This window comes from Vipera ursinii, assembly GCF_947247035.1.
Source record: "Vipera ursinii genome assembly, chromosome: 2".
Taxonomy (NCBI): Eukaryota; Metazoa; Chordata; class Lepidosauria; order Squamata; family Viperidae; genus Vipera; species Vipera ursinii.
In genome coordinates, this window is record NC_139513.1 from 89450931 (window position 1) to 89471139 (window position 20209).

Genomic DNA, 20209 nt, shown 5'->3' on the forward strand with positions numbered 1-20209 from the left:
AATGCAAGTAGAAAAATAGTGACCACTACAGTGGGAAGGTAACAGCGTTCCGTGCGCCTTTGGCATCTAGTCATGCTGGCCACATGACCACGGAGACGTCCTCAGACAAGCGCTGGCTCTTCGGCTTTGAAACGGACATGAGCACCGGCCCCTAGAGTTGGAAACGACTAGCACACGTGTGCGGGGGAACCTTTACCTTTTACCTTTACAGCATTTGATGTTCTAAGAGTTGCAAAGCTTAATTTAACTTAATTTAAAGTCATCAATTCCTGTTTCTTCTCCCTTTAGTGCCACCAGTGATTCGTGTCTATCCTGAAAGTCAGGCACAAGAACCAGGAATATCAGCCAGCCTCAAATGCCATGCTGAAGGCATTCCAAATCCCAAAATGTCCTGGCTAAAGAATGGCATGGCTATCACGCCAAAATTATCCAAGCAGCTCCTTATTTTAGGTAAGGGTGAAATGAATGTGAGTTTTATCTATCATTGGCAGAATCACATGGATTTTTTTATTTCTTTACTCATATTTGATCTTATGTCATCTAGATATGACTTTGCCTTTGTGCTACTTGGATAACATATATTTGGGCCTATATCATTTGGGATGTTGATTTACTTCACCTCTTTTTTAAATGACTCTATATAGATTATGCAGTTCTCTTTTGCTAGAGAATTAAGACAGTATTCAATTCTTTTTATCCATTATCACTTGAGTGATTCTATTGCTGCTTATTACAAATTAGCAATTTTGATTAGTGTCAGTAGAACAGTAGATTGTCTCCACTGATGGATGCACCTAGCTGTTCTTTTCAGAAGTTAATAATTTTATTTGAATGGGAAACCATTAAGGAATACCTGGTTTGTAAGCAACGTCGGGAAATTGGAAAAAAAAATCTGCAAGAACATCATAGCAAACCACTTGCTTAATGGGACAATGAAAATTGCATGGATATGCTCAGGAGGCCAAGCCCAACTGAAAGAAGAGGTATTATACCTTCATAAGTAGTTGGAAAGCAGCAACCTAAAGAAATAACACAGTGTTAGGATATTACATCAAATATCAATTCCAATATGATTCTTGCTTTGGTTGATTGTGAGCAAGCATTCTTATCATATCAAATCTTATCAGATTTTTCTTACTATATTATTGGGTTTTTAACTTACTGTACATCACCCCAAAACTTACAGGATTGAGATGATTTACAAATATTGTAATACAAAGAAAGCAAAGAATAAATGAGGTGAGGAGGATTTTCCATTGCCAGAGGTGCTATTACAGTGGAACATGGTACTTTCCCCTGGGCTACCAAAGAGTCCTAATATCATCCTCTAACAGGGGGTTCAGGGATGTAGTATCTGCCATAGGCCTCTGTGGTCTGCATGTTACTTGAGGCCAAAAGATTGTCCGTAAAAGGGAAAAATAAAATATGAAGTATATTTCAATCAAGTTTCACAATTCCTCCATAACTACCCCGTTTATATATCACATACTCAGCATATCTGTAAAAATGCATTTTTTTAAAAAAAAGTATTCATACTAGTTCAGAAATGTTAGCTGTATGGATATATTTTTCAATTGTCCTTTCCTTATTCTGACAAAACATGTCAGTGTGGATATCTGCAGAATATTCTAGAATCTTCCTTCTGTAGGCCATTTCACCGCAAAAAATATTGGACAACAGAATCATTCTGAGACTGTCCTATAATTCCTTTAATTTCAGTAGCGCTCTCCAGCAAATTAATTGCTCAGGAAAGCATCCTGACAATTGTTCAGGTTCTGAAGCCTCTTGTGCTTTCAACTTTTTATGCCTTTTTTTTTTGTGATGCTGCAGCAAATGGAAGTGAACTTCATATCAGCAGTGTTCGATATGAAGATACAGGTGCCTATACTTGCATTGCTAAAAATGAAGTGGGGGTAGATGAGGACATTTCATCTCTCTTCATTGAAGATTCAGCAAGAAAAACCCGTAAGTTTAATTTATATATCTATTTTCTAATTATATGTCCTCTTTTAATGGACTTGTGTGATTGGAACCAAACTGGATTTTGCCTGCATAAAGGACCACATACTGAGGTCTAATTTCAGAATGACTGTCTAGTTCCCATTGATCACTAGAAATAAGAATTATTTACTGAGTGAAACAAAACTTGATAGTTTCCTAGCTGTACATTTCTAACATATGGAAATTTCTATAGTTTTCATTACTAAGGTAAAAAATTCCAGGAGTCCTTGAACTTAATGCTTTCAAATTCATTTCTGAAATCCTATATGATACATAAAGAATACAATCTTGGGAAATCCTTCCCAAGGACCAATTAAAAATGGATTGATCCAGCAGATTGTCTTTGGAGATCTTTCCAAGCTATTCTTTCTGAATTCCCCAACTAGCACTGGTTTTTGGCCAAATTGATTCAAAATTATGAAAATTGTAATTTCAAACTCTTTAGGTATTAGGCTAAAGAATGCTGCATTAAATTGAATTAAATCTAAATTAATTTAATTAATTAAATCAAATAATAATAGTTAATAGCAGCAGGATTGCATTAGCCCGTTGCCTCACTTCAAACTCATTAATTAAACTATAATTCATGATTTGAAGAGTTGTCTCATTCAGGTTGGAACGACAATGAGATCTGGTAAATCCTCTAGTTCATAATTAAGTATCCTAAATCATAAATTATCTGCAAAACTATGTGTATGAGATTCAGTATACCTGGTACAAAAGAATAGTTCCAACTACTTATTTTAAAGCCTTACTCAGGTTAGCATTCATTTTCTTTATGGAAAACTAACAGTGACACTTGAAGCCGTCTGTTCTATTTTGATTGCTTTTGTTACCTTCATTATCATGCAGATTGCTAGGTGGCATTGTCTGTGACAAATTCTTTAAAGGCCAATTTAGACATAAGTTTTTAAAAGATCTCCCTGTAAGATATTTTGCAGATAAGTGTAAAAATGTATTGCATAAATTCTGGTGTGTATATCACAACAAAATCAACAGGAGACCATTGGAATTGAATACATCTGCCTAAATAATTTGCTTTCAGCGACAAAGTTGCCATCTTATGTTAAATAACAGAATAGCCCTAACATCCACAGTTGGAAGAGGCCAGGAATGCATTGGCTATAAGGTAGCTTCTACATTAGATATTTTAGTTTACATAAAATAGTGTGATTGTGCTTGGAGGAAAACAGAGCTTTAATTATGCTTGTGGCAGGCAGGCCAACTTGTACCAAGCTAACCATGGCTATTCTTTTTTTTTGTACAAGTTTTATTTATTTTTTAATATTTACATTCAAATATTTGTGAAGCAAATATTTGTGAATCAAAAGTAAACAATGGCAAATAACAAGTTATTTGTAAATAGTTCAGGTTACATCAACAAGAATTCCCTCTCCAATTCCCTTAGTTATAACATAGTCAAATTAATTAAATTAATACATTTCTAATTGTGACCTAGTCAATTAAAAGAATTTTCAATATATTTTCACTAATACATATCAATGTCCTGTTTTTAAGTTTTACCTAATTACAATAAAATAATCTAGAGTAGCCTATGATATATTGAAGAAAACTTAGTTTTTGGGTAATCCACATTTCTCTTTTTCAATAAAGAGTAATTATCCTGTCTACAAAACTTACATTGTTCATTTCAAAACATTCTTATTTTTTACCAGTAAAGTCTATTTATCATCTTAACAATTCACCAATTATTAGAAAAATATCTTTTGTTATACCTTTCCAAATTTTATAATATACATCAATTCTAATAGCCAACTTTCCTTACCTACGGGAGCACCTTCTGCCAATGTCAGCACCCCACCGTCCTGTGCGCTCCCACAGAGAGGGCCTCCTCAGGGTGACACCGCTCAAGGAATGTCGGCTGGTGGCCCCCAGGGGGAGGGCATTCTCAGTGGGTGCGCCAGCCCTCTGGAACAGCTTACCAACCGAAATCCGGATGGCCCCCGACCTCCGCACCTTCCGGCACGACTTAAAAACTTACCTGTTCCAGCAGTCCGGCCTGGCCTGATAGCTCTAATTGGGGTCCCAGGTTGTTTTTACTATTGTTTTTTTCACTATTGTTCATTCTGTATACCTACCTTATTCTGTACACCGCCCCGAGTCCCTCGGGAGAAGGGCGGTTTATAAAAACAAATAAATAAATAAATAATAAATAAATAAATAAAAGTTAAATATAAGATTAATTTCCATCAATATCATTACAACTAATATATGCTATATATCATCTTAACAGTACATCAATTATTAAAATACTATCTTTTGTTATATCATTCCAGATTCTATAATATAGTTCAGAGTTATATTGTAAAAACTTAATTTTGTTTTCCCTTAAAGATCTGAAACCTAAATATAAAATCAAGTTATATTTATTAGAGATTCCCCTTAATCAATTAAAAGAAAAAGAGACAAATTTAATTTTTTAAATCTAACTCTCGCCTTCTTTTTGTGCCAATAAAAGCTTCCATATTGGTGCCTTTAAATTCTCAAATGCATCTCCCTTTCTTCCTACACCCCTTATTTGGATCCAGGGAGACCCTCCAAATATCATCTTTGCAAAGAAAGTGTCCCTTTTGTAGTTATTGAAGTGTTGTTTTAATAGCTCGGTTTTTGATGTTCGATGTAATATAGTTGTCATAACTTCAGTCTGGTCTTTTTCTTCTTCCGATTCTATCTGGCTTAGGTAGAAAGTAGTAACTTGTGTTATGGTTATCATTTGATTAGCTGAATCTTCAACGCATTGTATTTGAAGGCCTTTAATATCTTCACTCTTAATGTTGCTTTCTTTGGGTGCTATTATTTTTTGAGTTGTAGGTTTTGTAATTGAAGTTGAAGTTTGGACTACAAGGTTGACTGTAAGTTGCAGTTGTTGTTCTTTGAAGTCTCCTATTTTAATGTTAAGAGGGACACGGTGGCTCAGTGGGTTAAGACGCTGAGCTTGTTGATCAGAAGGTTGGCAGTTTGGCGGGTCAAATCCCGAGTGCCGCATAACAGAGTGAGCACCTGTTACTCATCCCAGCTTCTGCCAACCTAGCAGTTCAAAAACACATAAAAATGCAAGTAGAAAAATAAGGACCACTATGGTGGGAAGGTAACAGTGTTCCGTGTGCCTTTGGTGTCTAGTCATGCCAGCCACATGACCACGGAGATGTCCTCGGACAAGCGCTGGCTCTTCGGCTTTGAAACGGAGATGAGCACCGGCCCCTAGAGTTGGAAACAACTAGCATGCATGTGCGGGGGAACCTTTACCTTTACCTTATTTTAATGTTAGTTTCCACTTCTTCTGTTTGTTCTTGGATTGTCAGTTCATCGTTTAAGGTCAAAGTTTGATTTGGTGGTTTTAAGTTGACAGATTTATCTTGCAGTTTGGCTTTAATTTGCTCAGTTATTGCCAAGATTGTGTCCAGTATCAGTTTGTAATCAAGTGGTGGGATATATTCATCCATTTTGTTGGTGTTTACAGCTAAGTCTTCTATGGAGGCTATTTTAATTAAAGTCAATGACTATCCACCTCCAATATTCTTAAGAGTTGTTTTTAGTGCTGGGTGTTCCCACTCTTATCTTGAAAATAATATCAAGGACAGCTCTATTATTCAGTCAGCTCTCACAATAGGAAAAAGGTTTACTTGCTATACCATGTTTCAGCACAAGATGTCATTAATAGCATATAGAATAAGATGTAAAGTTTTTTCCCCCAAATTAATATAAAGCTTTTGTACAATTAGTCCATTTCTTTATCTCCTTAATTCACAGCTTAAACAGAGAATAGGGTAGTAGTTCCCCACAAAAATAGAAGCTTTTTAATAAGTACAATTAAGATTGCTTGATTTCTTTGCTTAGTCACTTGATTTCTTTTAAGGCTTTAAGGCTTTAAAAATTTGTTTCCCAAGTATACAATCGCTGTTCTTTCAAAGGAGGAGTAGGAAATTTTCAGAAAAGTCCCACAGGAAGATGGTTAGGGGAATAAGAAAGGTAAAGTCTCACCTAGGTCCTCCAGATTGCTTCTTAGTGCTAAGTAGTGCTTTGGGCTTTCGGCAGGGAGCGGCTTAATGATCGGCCATCTTAATGGCCTATCTCTTCTTCTTCGGGGCCAAAGGAGCTGCTCCGGATTCAAGTGGAGGGCTGCCGCCCTTCCATGATCACAAGGAGGGCCTCCTCATGGTAGTTGCCCCTCCAGGGTGACTTTCAACCCTTTTCAGGGTCCTCCAAGGAAGGAAGATTGGAAGGCAGGGAGCGGACTCTTCTTGCATGTCCGCAAGCACTGCGCGCACAAACCGGAAGCCACCATGGCTATTCTTAAGGTTATTCTTAGTGGCCAGGCCAGTCTTCTAAAACCTGGAGATTTCTTATCTGTATGGACTTCAATTCTCAGAATTCCTTAATTGCATAGTCATTATTAAATATTCTGGGAGTTGAAATTCACCCCTCTGACGAGCCTCTGGGTTGGAAGACTGTATTAGATATTCCATATTTAAAAAACTAGTATAGAGAGTTTAAATATATTATCAACATTATTAGCACAATAATATTTATTTCTGACCTATATGGAGTTATATATAACCTAGATGTGAATGTGGTTGGTGCACCTGCTCTATGTGATTTCAGTGAGTTGTCCAAGGATTACAACCTTTATGCAGGCAAAAATCTAAGGTACTTTGGTGAATGTGAATTTCCTATGTACAAATACTTTCACCGGGAGGGGGAAGGGAGTCTGGAATTCTCACACAGAAACCTCAAAATTGGTGAGGTTCCCTCCAATAACCTCATTTCTCTGCAAAAATGTAATCACTTATTTCAGAAATTGCTGTTGTGTAAGAAAAAAAACAAAAGAGTATTAACATCATTTAACTGCTACAATGAAATGTTGACATTGTTTTTTGTTTCCATTTTCTGGCTCTCCCATTTCTCTGATGCTGCAGTTGCAAACATACTGTGGCGAGAGGAAGGTACTGCAGTAACATTGTCTTGTTGTAGTGATAATGTGCTTGTCTGCTTTAATAAATCCATAAGAAACCATTCTCCACTGATTTTCCACTTATATTAGCAATGTTGGCCAGTCTCAGTTTAAGGCATAGGCAAACCAGTTGCATAATTGGGACAATATGAATACAGTAATATACATTTTCAAAAGGGTGCCAGTCCTCTCTCACCTGGACATTTTCTTCCTGTATGGACTTCAACCCTCAGACTTCCTCAACTGTGTAGTCATTATCAAATATTCTGGGAGTTGAAATTCACCCCTCTGAAGAACATCTAGGTTGGGAAGACTGTATTAGATCTTCTACATGTTAAAAAAATCATTATAGAGTTTAAACATATTATCATCATGTTAGCAGAATAATATTTCTTTTTGATATATATATATATATATATATATATATATATATATATATATATATATGTGTGTGTGTGTGTGTGTGTGTGTGTGTGTGTGTGTGTGTGTGTGTGTGTGTATGTATGTATGTATGTATGTATTTGTTTTCTGAGGTTTTCGCGGGTGTTTGTATGTGGATCTTTGGTCATTCGGGTTTTTTCCCGCGTAGAATTGAAGGTGTAAGAGCAACATTTCGACGGAATCCCATCCGTCATCCTCAGGCTGGTGGCTTCAGCTTCCTTCTTCTGGGAGAAGCATGCTTACACCTTCAATTCTACGTGGGAAAAAACCCGAATGACCAAAGATCCCCATATATATGTATGTATGTATATATGTATATATGTACATTGTGTTGTTTAAGTGTTCCCTTTATTTTTTGAGCAGTATGTATGTGTATATATATATATATATATATATATATATATATATATATATATACCAGTCCCTGTCATTCTTACTTCATAATTGTGTTTGTACAGATTATTTAATTAAGCCACATTCTTATTATTTAATTAAGCCACATTCTTCAGTGCCATATTTCCTCAATATCCTGTACATATTGGGGGGTGGGGGAATGGTCACACTTATTTCTTTAAGCAAAACAGAACATTGCTTACTATCCATGTCTGTTTATTTGGCATTTACACATTCAGTTCTTATACAAACTTTAAAGAATCAAACATTTTCAAGATTCGAATACTCCTTATGAAATCTCACAATAGGATTGGAAGGCATCTATCCCTGGCCTTATTCCACACCATTATACTTAAAAAGTATACGGGTTTGCAAAATAAAATGGTCACAATGAAATGTTCCCTAGGATAGGACAGCACAGCACAGCACAGCACAGCACAGCACAGCACAGCACAGCATAGCACAGCACAGCATAGCATAGCATAGCATAGCATAGCATAGCATAGCATAGCATAGCATGGCATAGCATAGCGCATAGCTTAGGACAGGATAGCATAGCATAGTGCATAGCATAGGACAAGACAAGACAGGATTGAATAGGGTCATAGATGCTGACATTTCAGATATAAAGATATATAAAAATACAAGATACATTTTCATCCACGTATCAAAGTATAATTTTATTGAGTATAAATGTTCTTATATATTTGCACATGCAAAAAATTCAGTGTGAGAATTGTTGTTTAACTTTTTGAACTTAACAAATGCTGATTATGACCAAATGTGTTCATAGCTAACTTTCTAGACCTTTGGCAGACCTATAAACAGCTTGACATCCTGCTGAATTACTGAAATAATCCATATTGAGGGCACCCTGTGACAGAAGGCTGTATCTTTAGCCCTTAGCATCATAAGGCTTCTTAGCTTGTTTAGTCCTCTTATTAAAGACATAAGTAACAGTGATATAACAGTGAAGTGCATTTTGCAATAAAGAAAACGCAGATGTTGCAATTTCAGGATCTCCTACAGTTTTCAGCTTGGTTTTTGAGCTCAAGAAGCAGCAGATCAGACTTACAGAAATCCCTTTCTTCCTTCAATTCTTTAATGTCCTCATTCATCTCTCATGATAGGAAAGTAGAAATAGTCACATATGATTAAGTAGAGAAATAGCAGACAAGTAGACATATAAAATGTCTATTATAAAATGCTGAGAAAATCAGAAAGGCAATTTTAGGATTTATTTCAAATAAATATAACATCATAGATGATGGCAGTGAATGTTTCACTGCCTTCTGAGTTGCTATGTCAGTTATTCCTGAATTTTTAAATTTGCTGTACTGGATATTTCAAAAACAGGACATGATAATCAGACTGCAAATAATGAAAAGACAGCCAGATACAGATACCATGATAAGAGAAAATTATATTTTGCTCATCTGCAAAAGGATTGTGAGAACCATTCTTTGTTTATAATGCTTTGCTGTATTGCAGGTTAATATCCATGAGAGAAAAATTATTTAGTCATGGAGTTACATTATCTTTCTTTGAAATCAATTCAATAGGCTACTTCAAATGGAAAAAAGAAAATAAAAGAAGCAGGGATGTTCCTTGGAAGAGAATGCTATGTGAAATGAAGAGTTCTAAAAGCCCATTTAGAGCTAAACTCTGTTCAAAATACAAAATAATTGAAACAGAATATTGGACTTTATAAAAGGAGGCATAATTTTTAGCAACCATTGAAATACTGGTTCTCATGGCGTTCAGAGCACAATATACAATATTCTAATAGAAAGTGTATTATGAATGTGTGCTTTCATCACTAATACATAAACAACATTAAATACATTCTTGATATTACCATTAGCAATATGGTAATTATAATGTATAAAATCTAGAATGTGGGTCACGTGTTTTTATCAAAACAAATCATGCAGAATAGGAAGTAAGTGTGCATGGACTAAATTCATAATTCACAATTACATATAAATTACTGCATGATTGTTACAATTTGATTAAAAACTTCCCAATTTTACTCATCTGCAGAAATGTGCACTCATTTCATCAGAGGTCAAACTCCACCTTCCAACATGCATATTTAAATCCCTGTTGAATGGGAACTGAAAAGGTTCTCAGTAATAAACTGTTATCTAAGAAACTTTGAGCCAAAGAGTCTTTTAACTGATCCGCAGCAATTCAAGCTGCCAGGTGGTAGCTATGCTTCCAGAAATGCATGGTTCCTCAATCCAGCATCACATTTAAACATCATTCTTCTAGATCCATTTTGATGCCTTAACTGGGGTATTTCTGTGATATAACTAGGAGGCTAAACATCATATGCTGAAATATAAGATTGAATAATCTGTGTACAATTTTTTTGCAAGTTCACATCCATTAACCAAGAAAATAAGTATTATCTGGAACTTTTCCAGATCAAAGGCCTTTTTAAATTATTAAACCTCCAATTCTGACAATGCACTCTCAATTCTAGTAGTAGCATGATTTTGAATTATCTCTCCTTGAAATAAGTGGGAGTGAAAGTGGTTAACCTTAGCTGGATTAATTTCCAGTCCTGGAAGCATGTGATCTACTCCGGAGCATTTCCAGTCTGAACAGGACTTGGGGATCACTAGCTGAAACAGAATTAACATCTACAATAGCTGATTTTTTAAAAATTAATATATATGTATGTTCCATACAACCCCCCCCCAAAAAAAATAGTAATTTGACCACAATAGAACTATGGACATTTGGCAGATAAGTACACTATCAATATCACTTGGAATGACAGTAGCCATTACAAAACAGCCAGTATAAATCTGTACTCTGATCACGTGTATTGATTGGATTGCTGAAAAATGATGGAAAAGCTGCTCAATACAGCACACAATGTATTTATTACTGCTTCTGCATGTAATGGAAAATGAAGTCCTCTGCCTAAGTCATGGGACATTCTAATTAAGCAAAAATGTAGAATGCAATATTTTACTAGCAGCTCATTGACAAATTATTTTTCTAAACCTTCTGGAATGCCCCAGTTTTCACAGATGAGTGCTGCTGCAATGCTAAAAGGTTCCATATTTGTGAATTAGAGTTTGCAAAATTTCAAAAATGTCTTTGCTTTGGTGGCTATGAGAACTGACTGATCCCCAAAGGCTATTGGATACCAAACAAAATATTCCCTGAAAGCCATAAACAATATGTGTTGCTTCAGTGTGGAACTATGTGCAATTCATTATAGGATTCCTGCATTTGAGGCATTTTCCTGAAAAACCAAAATGTTTAGCGGTCTTTTTTCACGTAAAGGAAGGAAGCCTGCTTGTCTAATCAACAGACCCAATACCCCAGTTCCTTATTTGAAGGTCTGACTGCTACCACCAAGGCAAAACATTTTTGGGTCTACTTGTACCTCTTTTCCCACACCTTGAAGCTGTACTTGTGATATGAACTTTAATTTTGTGAATGCACCAAAAGCATCCTGATTTTTAGGTGTTTTTCCTTTTCCTTCCAGCCTTTCCTTGTTAGTACTTTCTTTTTCTGGTTTAGCTTTCATTTTGCTTTTAGACATAGGAAATATGACTTTTTTTTCCCCTTGCTCTTTTTGTTCTGGTTTTTTTCTTCAAGGTCTCAGTGTGGGAAGTATGTTCTATGTCTTTTCCGAAGATGGAATCACAATAATTCAGCCAACTGACTGTGAGATCCAGAGACATATCAAACCAAATGAGAAAGTGTTCACCAGTTATGTAAGTCTGGGGTCATGATTAATGTCCAGGGTATTGATAATGTTGATCTAATGCAGGGATTTTTAAACTCTGTAGATATGGTGGCTTCTAACATAAGTGATGTGTCCACTATAAACAAAATTTCCTTGATGATGTGTTGAGGAAATTAATACTCTTTAATAATTAAATCTTAATCTATATACTAGAGGGATTCGTACATTTTGTGGATTTATAAAGCAAGCAAGCACAAAATGATTTTTTTAACAGTGTCCCTTCTTTCCTGTGCAAGCCACATCAAGGGATTTTTTTAAAAAAAATATTGTGACAACCTTCCCCCTTTTGCTCTAAGTTGGGATCCTTCTGGAGGGCCAAACTATTGGGTTTCAAGCCACAGACTGAGAAACCTGAGCCTAATTTGAGCCTTGCTGAATTGAGTAATCTGAATTATTAATTAATTGAATTATGAAAAGAGAGAACAAGTTACATAAATGTGTATGAACAGAAAAGTACAAAGTTGAGTTTGGCACTTGTTTGTTGATATGGTGCATTGCATTTGGCTATAGAAGATGCACGTTTGAATACAGAACAACAGATCCAATCTGAAAGTTAATGTTCATGCTGGAGAAAAATGCTTTGAGCTTTTGGAGGCAAGGTGGACCATACATCTAAATAATAAAAAAAATAAAATTCAAAATATTGTGTACTAAAGAGCACAAGGCTGTTTCTAGTACAAGTAAAAAAATTCCTGTTCTTAAGTGCATAAACAGGTGCATACTTTTTACTTAAGGTCCTCAGGTTTTGGGGGGCGGGGTGAGAGGGTTCCCTCTTTGTAGATATGTTTGGCGGAGATTCAAACTCCATTCTTCTTTTTTATTTCAGGCAGATATCTGTCCTACTCTTGAAGGTGAAGTTGTTCAGTCTTGCCTCTGGGCTTCTGCTGTCAATGTTAGAGACAAATATATTTATGTTACTCAGCCTAAGTGGAATAGAATAATGATCCTTGATATTCAGACACAGAAAATCATTCAGGTAATCTTCCAGTGACAACTCGTTGTTTTAAGATGGGAAAAATAGCCCTTGACAGTGCAAAGAATTTTTCTCCTTCCCTGAGGAGATTCTAGTTACTGCCTTAACCATGACTTGCAGTCTACAGTTTGGTCTGTTTGCTGAGGAGGGAAAACCCCTATTTGCAGCTTATTATAAATGCAACAAGCAAGATATAATGGCCACTAGAAAAAGTGTTATCATTACATGAACACTTCTAATGGGTTCTTAAAAAAATCAATAAACACATGCATGTACAATTCTCAGGATTTGCTAAGACTAAGGTTATTTTCTTGTACCAAGGTACAATATTCAATATAACATTGTGTGTACCTATGTAACCAGATCCAATGTATAAGTACCTCAAGGTTCTATCCTGTTGCAAGAATATATGTAGCATGTGAAGCCTGATCTTCACACATCCTCACTTAAACTAGATCCTATCGAGTACAGTGGAAAGCAATATTAAGGTTTTCTACAAGGATGACTTCATATGCACTGGAATTAGTGACATTGACTTCCAAGTAGTCATTCCATTCCACTGACTTCCACCATGACATGGTGTAATATGTGGTGTGTTCTAGTTCATCTGAGGTTGTATTTACCTACTTTTAAAAACTACTAAGGACCAGATGATTTTTACTGTGTCCTGATGCGTAAAACCACAGAACTTAAAAGAAGATGTACTTTCTTTTTCACACGACTGTCTATAGAAAGAAATAGAGAGAAATAGAAGTTTTGGGGAAATGGCAAGCACTTTACAGTGCAGGGGACATTCCAAAGCTCCTCATAGCTGGATGTAATGAACACTTTATGGAGGAAAGTCACTAGATGTAGGTCCTTTGTTGATGCAATGGCATGAATCTGGAGGCAAATTGCGTATGTAAAAAGAATGTTGGTGGAGCAACTTTAGAATGATATCATAAATGACATTAGTATTACTAATATAAGGAGCAGCTCTCAAGAGCCCACGAGGTCTTCTAGAGGGCATTTGCAGTAGTCATGGCAGACTGTGTTGTCTAATTTTAACAGAAAATGGAAAACATATCCAGCAATTCTCATTAGTAGTTTGCTAACTGCATTGGTTTCCAGATTCAGAGGATGCATTTCCTTTTCATGAAAAAGTACTAACACAACTGGTTTTGTTGTTGTTGTTTTTTGTTCTTGTTGTTGTTTTTGTTTCTTTGAAGTCTCTGGATGTTGATCCTCTGCCAGTGAAGTTACATTATGATAAGTCACATGACCAAATATGGATACTTAGCTGGGGGGATATGAAGAAATCCCATCCAACACTACAGGTATGTTTCCAATGAGTTTAATAGCTCAGTGTTTATTTATAGCTTTCTATAAATTGGATTTTTAAAATAGAAATATAATTATTTATTTGCATACCAATTTTGCAGCATCCTCTGCTCCTCTGTTCAGAGTAGTTCCATCTTTTGTTTTGTTTTTTGAGCAGTCCAAAAACAGAACTGACAGCCAGAAACATGCTTGTTTGAAAGGTACTGATAATTTCAGTGCCACTGAGTGAAGATATTCCAACATCATTGGGAAGTTTTTGATCTCCAAGAATTAACACTTAATGAAAGAGCAAGAGAAGACACTATTTGTTCATTTATCCTCTTCTGCACCTCTTGCTTCATCCTCCTTAGTTTTGGAGGAGCTCATCCTCTAGAATAGATTCTGGACATGGGGGTAAGGAGATGAAGGAAAGAAGAACTGGCAAACTCTTTCCTTCTCTTCTTTGCAGACACTTCACTAGATCAAAAGCTATCCTTCAAGCATAATGGGATTATAAAAGTCCACCACCCATTCTTCTAATCATCAGAACCAGTTTATATTTAAGCAGACATCACTTTTAATTATTTGCGATTATTTTTAGAGTTACCCTAAATGTTTTACTGATTTTACTGGAGAAAAAGAGAGTTTTCCAAATAATACAGAATTTCATTTTTAAACATTCGGCTTTAGAAAAAATAGAATAGTAGAAAAACCACTCTCACATTTCCATACATCATCTTCTAATAGCTATAATACATATAGTAAAGGTAAAGGTTCCCCCGCACATGCGTGCTAGTCGTTTCCGACTCTAGGGGCCAGTGCTCATCTCCATTTCAAAGCCGAAAAGCCAGTGCTTGTCCAAGGACGTCTCCATGGTCATGGGACCGGCATGACTAGATGCCAAAGGCGCACGGAACACTGTTACCTTCCCACCGTAGTGGTCCCTATTTTTCTACTTGTATTTTTACGTGCTTTCGAACTGCTAGGTTGGCAGAAGCTGGGACAAGTAACAGGCGCTCACTCTGTTATGCGGTACTCAGGATTTGACCCACCAAACTGCCAACCTTCTGATCAACAAGCTCAGCGTCTTAACCCACTGAGCCACCACATCCCTTATAATACATATACCTTTATATAAATGACTAGATACTATAACTTTGCTATGGACATTCAACACAATGAATTTTTCTTGTGTATTTACATTAGATTAAATAAACATGAATATAATCTCCATGTTCATTGCTGCTAGTGTAGAAAAATTATTGCAGGATTAGATATAGGATAGTTTCAAATCCTGCATGACTGCATTATATAGTAATGTAAACAGCTTGAAAGTAAATGGAAATTATTCTCTGATCTTACAAGCCTACCCAGAGATGCCATTTCATCAACATACTTATTTCTAGGAACTGATGTAACCATCATTTTGGCTTATGGAATAATGTTATGCACATGACTACCAACTTTGTTGGTCTCATATGCATTTTAGGTCTTCTAGCTATTTCAGTTCTTCCTTTCTTGCTCCTATCAGTGGCCAGTGTTTGTTTATTCATGGTAGGTAATATCAGAAGCAAGCACTGGAGAGAACCAGCAGATCATCTGTACTCACCTGACTGGAATGGATGATTATTTTATTCCTCCTACAAATCTGATTATCAATCACATCAGGTAAGAGTTCTCTTCAGTCCAACAATTTTCTGAATCACAGATAATACTGGTTTGATTTTGTACTCTTGCCAAAAAAAAAACCCTCATGAAAAAGAAGAAGAAGACATAAAGATCTTCTGTAAGGCCTCTTGTGAGTGTAGAAACAGAATATGATATCAGACAGACAGAATGGACCCCAAGAAGCAACGGAGCAGTCATAACTACCTGAGAAAATTATCCATTAGTTCCTCCATTCTCAATATTGTCACTGGATTTTAGTTTAATTTAATGAAAACTTCAACCAATGATTTACATTTTAAAGTTTTGGTATAGCAGCAGTCTAATACAGGGCTTTTCAGCCAGTGGTATGGGTACCACCTGTGGTACATTGGCACCTGGCAGGTGGTACACAACCATCCTAGAAAAGTGGTTGCGGGGGAGGGGAATGAACTGAACTGGTGGCAGCACCGCACAAGCCTGAGTGAGAGATGGCTGGAGCTGCAGGGCTGGCAGGGCTCAGGGGAAGCACCAGGATCAGTGCCAGGCTCCAGCTGAGCTTAGAAGAAGCGGCAATCAGCTGGAATGTTGCAGCATCTCCAGGGTCTTGTGATTTACATTCAAGTGCTTGGCAACTGATTCACAGTGTCCCAGGGTCATGTGAAGTGACCAAAACCTGCTGCAACAACTCAGCAGACAGGGGGAATAAAAACCAAACATTCCCCACCCCACCCCTGCTGCCAATCCTCAACAGAAATGCTCACAACAATGAAAACCTCGGACAGGAGGAAGAGCGCCGCCAGGTGGGCAGGCAGGAGTCTTGCTTGGCTGTGGCTTGGGGGGGCACTTTTTTCAATGCCATTGTAACTTCAGACAGTCACTAAGTGAACTGTTGTAAACCGAGGACTACCTATACTTCATCAGTTTTTCCTCTTTTTTTGGTCATCACATTTTTGACACCCTGCTAGGCAACTGGTGGTACAATGGGGGAAAAGGTTGAAAAGCCCTGATCTAATAAATGGATTTCAGCTTTTGCACACTGATGCATATTCAGTATGTTTTCAGGAAGTAAATTAATAATGCAGTTAAGTTTGAATATCTCCCCACCATGTTAGAACATGATTCTAGGAATTCTTATCTATATCTTTCTACTCTTGGCTGAGAGCCATTGCAAATGTACCATTCTAGTGTCATAAAGCAATATCATCAATATTTATGAAGCCAGTTGATTGCACAATATCCAGAATCATTTCCAGGGAGTTGCTAAAAGTTTGCCATGACAGTGAAACACTTTTTTTTGTTATTTGTTTTAAAGAAGAAATATCTATGCTTTGTTTTAATTTCAGAAATTGTATATGTTTGCTTTAAATAGCAATAGCACAGCCAATGGGTAATTTAATAATTTATTATCATTCATACATGTATACAGATACATATATATTAATATTCCAATTCCAGATGTTTGTTTTATTTTTATTTAGCGTATGGCATCAACAGAGGTCATGTAATCACTGATATACAAATTCAGATTAAATAAAATATCAGCATACTCTCTCTCTCTCTCTCACACACACACACACACACACAAACACATATATATACAACACATGGACAATACAATATGGGAGCTAAAATATTAAATTAAGGGCGGGATATAAATGGAATTAAAATAAAAAATAAAAATAATATGGATCCGTAGAGGTCCAATGGAATTCCAGTGTAATCTACTAGAAGTGGGGTTTTGCAGTGATTAAATCATTGGATTAAAGCTTGGGAAACCCAGATTTAAGTCATGCATGTTGGCTAGATAACCCCCATCCAAATCTTATCACAGGATTACTGTAGTGGGGATAACCTGAAATGGAATCCCTAGGTCAGTGATGGCGAACCTTTTAGCGACCGAGTGCCCAAACTGCAACCCAAAACCCACTTATGTATCATTGGGTGCCAGGTGGGTATGGCCCATCGGGTGGGTGTGGCCCATTGGGTAGGCGTGGCCAATTGGGTGGGCGTGGCTGCGGTGGTAATGGCAGACTGGGTGATCATGATCAGACTTGGGATCTGGCCATGACAAAGGTAGCTCTTCCTTCTTGCCACTGCCCTGACAAGAAAAACATGTCTGCCATGTTTCAACTCAGATGGGCTTGGAATAGGCCCATCACTACCATGGTGGCCCTGAACTCCTGAGCTGTTTCCAAGACCAGCCCCAGGGAGAGCAAACTGAAGTCCTCCAGGACTCTAAGCCTGGAGAATTCCACAGCCAACTCTGACAGGGCATCCAGCAGCTCAGGCAGGGAAGCTATTATGCAGCAGGGATGCTGTTACAGTAGCACCAATCCCAACTGATCTTGCAAGCCTATTTTCAACTTTTCAATTTACACTTCAAGCAAAACGTTTACACACATTTGCATGTCAGCTCAAAGAATGATTTAACGCAAGATCCTAAAAAATTTTTTTTTGTTGTTCTTAACATTACTAATTATAATTTCTTCAAGGAGGCAGATTCAGATATCATTAATTTATATTGACATCAATACTTCTGTCATTACATGTGAGATAATAAGGTATAGTACAGAGTGTTAAATAGCAGGTTCTTTGGCGCAGGAATGAAGACGAGGTAACTGAGTACAGGGAAACTCATATTTTATTTCATGCAGAATCTGTACTGACAAATGGCTGCAACTAACCGCAATACATAGTCTAGCCCCTAGGCGGCAGCCACTAGGTTTGAAGCAATCATTGCCGCCTAGGGATAGCCAATTATAGCGCTGGAGATTTGTAGTCTGGGTTGCTGGAGAGCCGTTAGCTGCTCCAGCAACCCACGTGGTATTACTAATGAGCCCAGTACATAACACAGAAATTCTTCCAAGCTCCACCACCTGTCTTAACTGACAGTCAACTAAGACAGGTGGTGGAACTTGGAAGAATCTCTGTGCTATATCTTATTATCTCACATGGTATGACAAAAAGTACTGATGTCAATATAAATTAATGATTTCTGAAGTTGCCTCCTTGAAGAAATTATAATTAGTAATGTTCAAACGCTGGGTTTGAATAACAACAAAAATTAGACACCAAGAGGAAAGAAATGGAGGGAATGTACAGTAAATGCTTGAGTGGTTATTTAATAACAGCAGGTGTATCATTGATCTGCCTCATTCACCTGTCAATGTAACCCTGAGAATGTCTCCTAAGAAATCTCCATGAGCATATAAATCGAGCTATCAGATGTCTGTTTAGACCAGTGTTTCTCAACCTTGGCAGCTTCAAGATATATAAACTTTGACTGCCAGAATTCCCCAGCCAGCCATGGGGAAGGAGGTTGAAGTCTATACACCTTAAAGTTACCAGTGATTTATACTGCATTTACATTTATTGTAAGTATAGAAGTGTTTTAAACAAAGTATTTTTCTTCAAAATGCATTTCAATGCATCCTGATACAAAGGAACAGCAGGCATAATCATATTACTCCTCAGTCACACACCATTTTCATTTTCTGCACTAGATTTCTTTTTTAATTTGTAATTGATGCAAGTATAATAGTTGAAAGACAAACTAAATCCCAGGGTTATTTGCAGGATCAGAGAATATAAAACCTTTTTTTCTTAAGGAATGAATTGTGCAGCTTTCAACTCTATTTTTTCTGTTTACATGTGCACACAAACACATACTGTAATTATTCACCATCCACCACAATCTCAAAACTCTTTGTGGTTTACAGTAATGATTATTATTTGGAGAAAGAATGAGTTTCTATGAACTAGAACAGCTAGAAATATGGTTTTCAATCAAAGGAATTGGAATATTAGGACCATGTTTATCTGGAAAAAAAATCATAAATTATGAAAACCCATTTCAAATTAATGCTGCTATATATCTGCCCTTTGTGGTCATCCAGATTTGGTAGTCCAAATACCATAATCTTATTATCTTAATGTCTCCAGGTGGAGGGACCATCCATGTAGAACATTTTCTATTAATTCCTTTGAGTTCAAGTCACAATGGGAGGTACCATTTTTTCAATTTAAGATAGATGCTGTGTTTCTTTAGCTCTTCTAATACTTCTAATACTCTTCCACCTCATTCTGCTTAATAAGCATTTTCTGCAAAGGAAGGAAGAGTTCAAGGGGGAAAAGGAAATGTTGTCATCTGCCCCTCCCCCAAAAAATCTACCATCACTTGTGTCCTTAGCTAGCTCTTCTATATAGATATTTAACCCTAAATGGATATAGATTTAGTAAACCCTTTGATTTCCAATGTCTACGCTACCAATGGCTAAGAGCAACTCAATGAGAACACTGAGAAAAAAGTTACATACCTTGAAAAAATATTTTTCTGCATTACTGAGGTCAGGTTTATATTAGTCTGATATATTTAAAAATCTTTATGCAATGTAAACATACATTAAGACACTGAAAAGCAGTAACCAGAAGAACAATGCTAATTTTTTTTGCAGCAAGAGACTTAAAGCAAATGCTAGAAGTAACAATCTTTTGCTATTACCCAAGAATGTCCTCTGGCATTTTACCATTTCGGTCTCTTACATGTACAGAATCCATTTATTCCATGGTACTTTGTTTCACCTTTAATGTCTTCCCTGAATATCTGTGTCCAACTGAATATATTCTATTGCAGCTCAGTATTAAGCTCTATATGGCATTAAACAAGGCAAAATTTCTTTGCCTCATTCCTTCCCATGATCAAAATATAGAG

At 36.7% G+C, this 20209-nt stretch overlaps 1 protein-coding gene across 1 annotated transcript in view; it reads left to right on the top strand.

Moving 5' to 3' along the window:
* FSTL4 (follistatin like 4) overlaps positions 1-20209 on the top strand; it is a gene marked incomplete at both ends in the record, with an annotated part of 506362 nt that overhangs the window by 485029 nt on the left and 1124 nt on the right. The window contains 7 exons of the mRNA XM_083353371.1: positions 289-450; positions 1831-1965; positions 6939-6965; positions 11429-11547; positions 12406-12555; positions 13761-13868; positions 15410-15519. Of these exons, the coding sequence (XP_083209497.1) occupies positions 289-450; positions 1831-1965; positions 6939-6965; positions 11429-11547; positions 12406-12555; positions 13761-13868; positions 15410-15519 (811 nt within the window). The remainder of the gene's footprint in view (positions 1-288; positions 451-1830; positions 1966-6938; positions 6966-11428; positions 11548-12405; positions 12556-13760; positions 13869-15409; positions 15520-20209) is intronic.